This window comes from Alligator sinensis, unplaced genomic scaffold (assembly GCF_000455745.1).
Source record: "Alligator sinensis unplaced genomic scaffold, ASM45574v1 scaffold448_1, whole genome shotgun sequence".
In the NCBI taxonomy this organism is placed as follows: Eukaryota; Metazoa; Chordata; order Crocodylia; family Alligatoridae; genus Alligator; species Alligator sinensis.
The window spans coordinates 2,419,366-2,429,212 of record NW_005841870.1 but is presented as its reverse complement, the minus strand read 5'-3'; the positions used below and the strand labels follow the sequence as shown (position 1 = coordinate 2,429,212).

General features: G+C 41.1%; 1 protein-coding gene across 1 annotated transcript in view; it reads right to left on the bottom strand.

Moving 5' to 3' along the window:
• The window catches only part of WDR27 (WD repeat domain 27), a 271,099-nt gene that overhangs the window by 185,129 nt on the left and 76,123 nt on the right, over positions 1 to 9,847 (bottom strand). Inside the window, exons 19-20 of the mRNA XM_025194665.1 lie at positions 7,748 to 7,869; positions 6,979 to 7,112 (exon numbers count right to left, since the gene is read on the bottom strand). Of these exons, the coding sequence (XP_025050450.1) occupies positions 6,979 to 7,112; positions 7,748 to 7,869 (256 nt within the window). The remainder of the gene's footprint in view (positions 1 to 6,978; positions 7,113 to 7,747; positions 7,870 to 9,847) is intronic.

Here is a 9,847-nt window from a genome sequence, read left to right as displayed (position 1 = left end):
CTGCGAGGCACCCCAGCCGCACCCGGCGGCGGCGGGGACCGGACGGCCAGCGCCACCGGCCCCACACGCACCGCGCGGGCACTTAGCATTTCCATACATATGGCACATCTACACATCACTGTACAACTACGTTGCTAAGGCACTGTGCTTTAGTACTTCCTTAGCAGTAACCACCTGTACTGCACCATCCTTTTGGAAGTACTAAAGCATGGTGCAGTACAGGTGGTTACTGCGCCATGCGCACGGCACATGGGTAAATTTCACCACTACGACACCATAGCAGTGCACTGCACCTGGGGAGTGTACCGCTATGACAATGGCACTTGGGCAGAAAGAACCAGCAGCATACCTAAAATGCAGCATGAACAAGCAGCATACTTATAGGCTGGGTAACTCCCTTCTCAAAAGCACGGTGTCAGAAAGAGATCTTGGAGTCATTATCAATTCTAAAATGAACATGGGCCACCAATGTGAGGACATGGTGAGTAAAGCTAACTGCACCTTGTCATGTATACACAGATGCATCATGAGCAGGTCCAAGGAGATGATCATCCCCCTCTATGTGACACTGGTCAGGCCACAGTTGGAGTACTGTGGCCAGTTCTGGGCGCCGCACTTCAGGAGGGATGTGGACAGCATCAAGAGGGTCCAGAGGAAGGCCACTCACATGATCCAGGGACAGCAGGGCAGGCCCTATGAGGAGAAGCTATGGGACCTTAACCTGTTCAGCCTTCGCAAGAGAAGGCTGAGGGGGCATCTGGTGGCTGTCTATAAACTCATTGGGGGGACCAGCAGGGTTTGGGAGAGACCGGTTCCCCCTAGCGCCCCCCGGGGTAACAAGGAATAACAGCCACAAATTGTTAGAGAGTAGGTTTAGACTAGACATCCGAAGGCACTACTTCACAGTCAGGGCGGCTAGGATCTGGAACCAACTTCCAAGGGAAGTGGTGATGGCTTCTACCCTGGGGGTCTTTAAGAGGAGGTTCGACATTTACCTGGCTGGGGTCATTTGAGCCCAGTTTTCTCTCCTGCCCAGGGCAGGGGGTTGGACTAGAAGATCTACAAGGTTCCTTCCGACCCTACAGCTATGAATCTATTACATGTACATGCACGTGATTGTTACATCACCATAGCTCACCATGAAGCCATATAAAGTATCGCTACATCGCCATAGGGCGACATGTAGATGCGCCCATACAGAATACTTACAGTAGAGAGTATTCTAACAAAAGCTATTTGCAAGAGTGTTATGTTTTAATTTTAAATATAATTGACCACATAATCAAAGCAAGAATTGTGTATAAGAAAAAAAAAGATATTTCTGTTTGCCCTTCTGAAATGAGCAAAGAAAAAAGTAAAAAAATAAATAAAACAAAACTAAGAACCTCACAACTGAGTTAGCTCTTAATTAAACATTTGCTAAAATGGTCCAAGTGACATAAAGAGGCCCTAGATGTCCTGACTGAAATGAATGGAGGACTCCCTTGGTGAAGGCACTATGAGAAAATGCTGCCTTTCGAAGACCCTGCTGAAAGATCTGATGTAAGGTTTGTAGCAGAACTGGTAGCTGAGGATGGCAGAAAAGTATTAAGTAAAAACTCCAGTGTACTATACTTCAATCTGGCAGGCTGCCATAATTTTTAGGCAGTCCTGGGGACCCATCAATATTATGCCAGAATCTTTTCCATCCCCTGAAACAATCCAGAATTAGCTTCAAGTCATTTTAATGACATCCCCTATGCCAGGCAGCACCATATCCTGTCCCACTTCGAGGCACAATACAGAATCTCACCTGACACTCGAATATATCAGAAATCCAAAACCCAAATGACAAATTTATTTTGGTATAATCTAGTCTTCCATTCCTTCTTTCACTAATGCGTATTTCTAATCTTCACATCACTGCTAACAGCCTAAACAACTTTTCTCTTTTAATACAAAAGCATTTTTCAAGTGATCCAGAAAAAATGCATAATACTTTGATAACAGAACTAAAGATTTACCAGCATGCTCAAAAGCAAAGACTTATAAAAAATTTAGAACAAAAACATAACTGGTTTAAATTAATGTTAAAAGGGAAAATGGCTCCACACAACATGGAAGCCTAGGGGAAAGGCTGCAAACCATCATCATTATAAACATAACAAGGTTTGAGAACAACAAATATTTTGTGGTATGTGCTAGGAAAACTAATCTGAAAATGGCAATCTTATTACCGGGGGGGGGGAGGGTGTTTTGTTTTTATTTTTTTGAGTCAGGTAAAATATGAAAAATTAAGAAACTTGAAAGAGGAGAAGCGTGAACCATCTTACTTTCAGCAAAACAAAGAATTCACTATAACTGCAAAATCATACTGTATTTTCTTGCATACAACATGCCCACAAATAAACACGTACTCTGTATTTGGAAGGCAGAATGTAGGCAAAAAGATTTTTCCAGAGTCATGGTATAACTTTATGACAGAGTAAAACCTTCTGGAAACACAGGCTGCTTACAGATGAAAAAATAAACCCCAACCAAACTAAACAGCACTTTAAGTTCAGTGCGCCCCCGCACTAAGCACAGTGCATGCCCAGAAGATGTACTGTGTTAATTTGACCCAGCTCGCCCAATATCTATATAGATCGGGCGCTTCAGCGTGGCTTTTTGGCCCTTTTATCTAATAGCTGACTGAATCAATTTAGACAAAAGAGCCAAAAGCCCCACTGAAGCACCTAATTGCCAGGTCAGATTAATGCGTTTCCTCTTCCAGGAAAGTGTAAGGGGAAGGAGCGGCCGGGGGGGGCGGGGGGGGGTGTTCCCTATGTTTGTTAGCAGCCACAATGTCCAGGAAGTCTGGCATTAGGAACTTGCTGGCACAGCAGGTTGTCTCCTGCAATGCCACTTGTCCTAGAAGAAGCCTTTATGTCATATAAGGTTAAGTTCCAGACCTTTGCAAAGGCTAGCAGCAAGACTGTTACTTCCATATTGCAAGCTGTTCTCTAAATACAGTTTTGTTTCCACAACACAAGCCTCATCAAGATGCTACCCATAGGTCATTTGTTGCTTTGGGCAGAAGTTACAGTGCTCTGCCAATTATTATCCCGGGCTCTCCCTGCACTGGCAAGTAGCACCAGTGTGATTTGGATCTGATCCCCAATTCCAAAATTGCTTTTACTGCCATGCACATGTGGCATGGCAGAAGGTGTGACTGTTGGGATCAGATTCCATCATACCATTAAATGAGCATGTGCCAGGGGTCATAGACATACATGAGATGGATAGCTTTAAACTAGTGGCACACAGCCTTTTGGCCCTGGGGGCCAAATGAGGGGCGCAGGGCAGGTCCACAGGTCAGATTGGACCCCACATGCCAGGATTGGGCCTCAGGGCCCTGCACCACCCCTGCCTGACCCCAAATGCTAGGATCAGGTTCCAGGGGCTCTGTGCTGCCCCTGCCCAATCCTGTGTAAAGGAATTGGGCCCCAGGGCCTAGCGCTACCTCCACCCAGCCCCATGGGCCAGGATTAAGCATCACATGCCCAATCTAGTGCACATGGCCCATAGGGCTCCCGTGGAGGCATCGGGAGGGCCTGTAGGCTGGATGCCACAGTGCCAGGGGCTAGATCTGGCCTACAAGCACCCCCACTTTACATGAGGTGACTGAAGTACTGCTAGCAGAGCAGACAGTAAAATGGAACTCATTATGGACTGCAGAATCAACACAAGGTGTTGGGTAAATCAACTGAGCTTCATGCTGTCACAGTTTCATGCTATCACATGTAAACATATTCTCTGTATCACTTACAAGCCAGCAAACTCCCAAACCTACCCCATTTGGTTCTCTGGATATTATTTTAATGCCAAAAGACCAAGCATGCAACTGAAGTTATTACAAAAAACCCACAAGTTATTCTGAGATCCAGTTATACCAAAGGTTTTTTAAAAAGGCTAATTTGGTTTGACATTTTCTTGTGGCTTTCCTCCAGGCCATTTCCCAGCATTTCTTAATTTTATGAACCACTGTGTAATTTCTTTTGTTTCTCATAGTTCTTTTACTCTTTGCTCTGAGTCAAGTTTGGAAAAATGCTTAAATGGAACAGATTCAACAAGACTCGATTGAACCAAAAGGAATGCTTTAATCCTTTAATTAGAAGAGCGTGGTAGTACAGTCTGGTAAATAATAAATTATCTCTATATTTTAGAGGTAAAGACAGTAACAGAGCAAACAACAACAACAACATTAGCATGTTTCTATTCTATTGAGCTTTCCATGTTAGGGTCTCAAAGGGCTGAAAGCACATTAATAAATTGTCACAGTATCACTGTGAAGTGATTAAATATGAGTTTCATTTTATAAAAGGGGAAACAAAGGCAGAGAGAATATTCTTTATAAATTTCACACAAGATACTTGTTGAAATTCTAGTAATAGATTCCACATCTCCTAAATTATAGATCTGTGCTTTATGTGAGGACTGTTCTTTCTCCCAACAGCTTTCTCTACTCTCTTTGAGGTTACTGATTATTGAATTTTTTCTGCTCTTGTAAGCAGTAATGTATGTTGAGATGAGGAAGTTTTACCATTGCTGGATAATAATCTTGTGCTTTTCCTGCACTGGCAAGGTGCCAAAGCTTTGCACATAGGGATGACAATCAACTGACTGTCAGCCCTGGCCAGACACTCCCAAGTCAGTTCAAGACCCAAGGATGTCCAGGGACTGACTGTCAGCTGATTATTAACCCCAGTGTGAGACAGACCTGGGTCCAGCTCATTCTGGGTCGTCAGGACAGATAACTGATTATCAGCCCCAGTCCAAACAGTCACGATTTTGAGATCTGGGACTGTCTGGGTGGGGGCCAACAACCAGCTGATTGTCAAAACCCTGCCCCTGGTAGCTCTGGCTAGGATGCCAGGCATGGGAGATGGCTCCCACTGGGAGTTTCTGATCTCCTGTGCCCTGCAGCCAGCCGGAGCTATTTGGGGGCAGGGTTCAAAGTGTCCAACAGGGGAATCCCTTTAGTTCCTGCACCACAGCTTTGATTATTGGTCCCAGCACTGTTCCAGAGCCCAGTACAGTGCAGGCCCCAGGACCTACAATCAGCTGATTATCATCCCCAGCCACACATTAAATTAAGGTACCATACAAACCAGCTATAAAAATGTGTTAAATTACAGCATTTACAAGAGATGTGTATTATATTCCTTCTAAAGGGAGTGGCTTACTGTTAGTCTAACTATATACAAAAGAATCATAGCAACCTCCAGAAAATGGGAGAGATTAAAGAGATTATCATTCTGGCCACAGCAAAAAACAATGGGAAGTAAGGAATCACAACAAAGAATTATAAAACTAAACAGATATCTATGCCTAGAAAATTAATTCCCCATGTTGAACAACGTATAGTTCAAAGATAAACTAGGTGTGTGTTATGGTCCTGCTGACTTTAAAATCATAATCATAAAAAAACAGGTATCTAAAGGAACTTCTATTTTTTAAAAATGTTTTAAATCTGATTGGCATTTTCTTTTCTTTTTTTGGCAGGGGGAGGGGTTGTTTGGGGTTTTTTTTAACTTGGTACTGTTGCCTTTAGTTTAAGGACCTGAATGTGTCCTTACTGTAGAATAAACAGTCCAGACTGTGGAATAAACTCCCTCCAGAGGTGGTGCAGTCTCCTACCCTGGAGGTTTTTCAAGAGAAGACTAGACAGTCACCTCACTGGGGTCACCTAACCCCAGTTGTCTTCCTGAATAGAGCATGGGGGGCTGGACCTGATGGTCTACAAGTCCCTTCCAGCCCCTTACAATCTATGAATCTATGAAACATGCTTTGTTCATCCTGCACATTCTGGAAACATACCTATTCAGTTAAAGGCTTCAATATGCACTTAATTCTCATTGAAATGATCAGATGGACTTAATCATATGCTTAATCTGTTTTTTTCCAAAAAGCACAATTGTCCATAGTTGAGGATCTGACCCTAAAATGTTTACATACATCATTTAATAGCATTATTAATACTGTAGTAATAGCAAGATACCCTTACAATTCTGCTCATTATTTTTTCCATTTCTTCCTCTCCTTAAATTTATCATATCAATATATTTTGAAACTTTAGGAAAAAAAATCCATAGGAAGTATTTGAAGCACAAAGATGACATTGAAAACTGAAATTTTAAAACTAGAAAGATATCCAAAATAATTGCTGTACACTAACAACAGCAAATAAAGAACAGAACTATGTAGCAAAGGGAAGCCAGAAGGATGTTTAGTTCCAACTCTGAGCTGAGAGAAGAATGTTTTACAGAAAGATTTGAAAAAAGAAGCAACTCAGTGGCTTGGAGGGACAGGCACATTCCCATATAAATGGGAACTCAGAAATGTAACAGGAAAGAATGACACAAAAGTCAAGGTTTACTGGGAAATGGGTGAGAGGAGGCTTATAGTTAGAGAAGCAAGGTAAATGTGAGACTAGTAGGTGAGTGTAATGTAAGAGACCTATCACAGAATAGAGGAAATCCATAAAGAAGTTTCAAAACTTAAAAACAGTATTGAATCGTATTTGACAACAGAAAGCCAGTGAAAGAAACAGAAGTGATACAGTTCCATTTGCCAGAGCAAGCAAGTAATCTGGCTACAGCATTTTGGACCCTCTGACATTCAGAAAAATACTGAAGCAGACCATAAAGAAAGGCATTCAATAGTACTGAAAAGCAATTATAGGATTAATACATATTTTAGCAGAGACAGAGTGAAAGTAAGGAGGCTACTAACAGTAATAGCAGCATTAGCCTTAGAAGCGAATCAAGAATGCACCATCAAAAACCTGTAGACATAATTCATGCTGAGACGCCAAAACAAAAATAAATATAAAATAAACAACTACTATTTGTTCAAATAATAGTCCATTTCTGTCCATTAAGCTTGTTAAACTATTCCACAAATTGCCTAGTAATACAACTAACTTTCAGTGTTCCATTAAAGGAAATTTTTACCCACCGTTTTAGGTCATCCTTGCTTATGTCAAGGTAGCAGTTTACGAGATGAAATTCAGCTCCGCAACCCAGCAATATAAACTTATCTATATAATAAAACTGTGCAAAGCGTACAGATTTCTGGAACATCTCCCTGCCCTGAAATTCAAAGTAAAGAGAAATGGATTCTAGGACACTTAAAATTTTTCTCCATGAAATTTCTAGTATTACGTTATAGTTTCCCCTATGGAACTACCACCTTGACCATAAGCTAAAAAGTTAACCTTTGGAGTAAAGCCAGGACCTTTGTATACTCAATATCTATTCATCTCAAGGCCTATTTTTTGTTATTTAAAGTTCTTTGGCACTAAGGTTATTAACATCTGTATTTAATTAAGCCTAATATTATCTGGCTTCTCGTATTAAACTTTTAGTTGTTGAATTGGAAGAGGAACAGGATGAAGTCAAACTGGCTTTAGTCAATGAAAAAATAAAGCACTAATTATCATAGGTAATAAAGGCAAAACCTTTAGAAGCATTCATTAGTCCCACATGCCTCTGTTTTGGATGCCTAACTTAAAAGAGATAAGATGTGACTGACAAGATGTTGAGTACCCATAGTTCCCCACATTCATCAGTTGGAGATGCAACTCTTAGCAAGTCTAAAAACAAAAAAAACCTGACCTTACAACTCCTACACTCCTTACACTTACCTTACTGAGTTACTAAACTGGAAGTCTTAGATAAAGATAAAATGCACCACAATGTATTTAACATACTGGAGATTTCATTACCAGAAGCAGGGCAGGTTCTGTATTGCAGACTGACCAGATCCTCACTGTTCTATCTTCACATGCAGAAACTAACCACTTTTTGTTGTGACTCCAGCCAACAGAATTAATTGCACCATCATGACCTAATAAAACAATAGAAATGCCAGTCTTTTTCTTAGATTTTCAGGTAAAATCAGAATAACCATGCATTGTTCTTCAATAATTATACATCTTGTATAGAGAGAATTCAAATAGATTTAAATCCATCAAGTGTCAATCACTGTTGAATTTTCTCCCCTCAATCGAAAAACTGATGAGAAAAAATTTCTAAACTCACAAGGGTAAAAAGGCACCAGAGAAGTATTGAGTGATTACACTGGATACATTTAAGCACACCTTCTTGTTGCCATTAACATAAGGGAGTTAACATGAAAATTATGTACAATATCATTGCATTTATTCTTGTATTTCCTATAACTGTCAGCTTTTACAGTGAGTGGCAAGGATTTCTTAGGGTGATATCTTCTATGGAACCAACTATATAGTTGGGAAAGTTAGATAAGTTTTCAAATGCAAGGCACTATTCTTCATCAGATCTCACAAAAAAAGTCTTGCTTTCAAAATCTTGTCTAATTACATAGTTGGTCCTAAAAAAATATCACCCTAAGAAATTGCTGCCTCTCACATCATTTCTTCAACCATCACAGCTACAACATCACTCTTACACTACCGTAACTTTTACTATGAAATTTTAAAACACCAAAAGTTAGCATTTGAGCATTTTTAAAGTTCCTAAAACATCAGTTTGACTCATTGAACACTTAAAAAAAAAACCCTGAAACAAGCATCATAAATAATGAAAGATTAAAAAAAACAGGTTCCTTCAAGCCTATATAAATTAGAAACAATGAAATACTTGAAAATCTTTATTGGTGAAGGAAAGAGAAGATCAGATTTAGAAATTTATTAGGATCTGTTAAAAATCATAGTTCTTTACATGGCTTTGTACAGTTGGAAGAAAATATAGGATCCTGTGCATGGTAGTTACAAAGGTACATATTTTGTGTATGTGAAAGCAATCTAAAGCATGAGTTAGTCAGTCATGCAGTCTATGTTAGCCCAGGGCATATGGAGTTAAGACATTTGAATGCCATGGTGCAATAGGAAAAAAGGGAAGACCCTGCTCATAGTAACCGCATTGGTAGAGAGCCGTAAGGTGGCAAGACATTCTGAGACAACAGTTTTAGCATGCGGTGTAGAATTATGGGGTCAGGAAAAGTCAAAAGCATTAAAAGTTTTTGTCACTTAATGGTGCAAGAGGGATAGGATTCAGTCTGTCCCTTCAGTCTTGCTTCTGGCCGGAAATCTTGGGCAACTGTCTTTGTATTTGCAAAGGCCTGTAATGTGCTCAACACAGAAGTATCTTGACCATCAGGTGGAACTGGATATCATGGAAGCACCTCATCAGTTTCAAGTAGCAGTGGCTTGCAAGACGCTCTTGTTGCTTGGGTCCCAATGCTCTAAGTGCTCCAATGATGAGCACCTGCACCATTGTGTTGTATCCCTTGTCCCTCTAAGATCAAGTATAGACAACAAAAAGTCCCAATGATTGACATGACCATTCCATTTGAGAACCACTAGCAGGCTTTTGACAAAGTCTGGAAGCAAACGCTGACCAAATACAGGCTGATACCCCAAGGGAGAAGGGCTACAATGGTCAAGAGACATATACGTTGAGCACATCAGGGGCCACCATCATTATGAAGACAGCTGCCTGAGACTACCCATAAGAAGCAACACTCAGAGGATAAACTACCCTCCCCCCAATCTCATATGCCATTAACTAACAAAGATGTTTAATGCCTTTGACTCTTCCCTTCCCCAGCAATTGCTAACTGCATGCTAAAACCATTGTCTCAGAATGTCCTGCCACCTATAGCTCTGTACCAATGCAGTTACCAGGCATGGGGTCTTACTTCTCCCCTTTTCCTACTATGGCATTGTGTGGCAGTGCACTGTGTGTGCCTGCCACTTTGGAGGCCTGGAGCTGGCAGCCTCTGGGTGCCTGATGGGGGCAGCCATTTTGAGGCATGGGCTGCCTATATAAACAGGGCAGTTTTG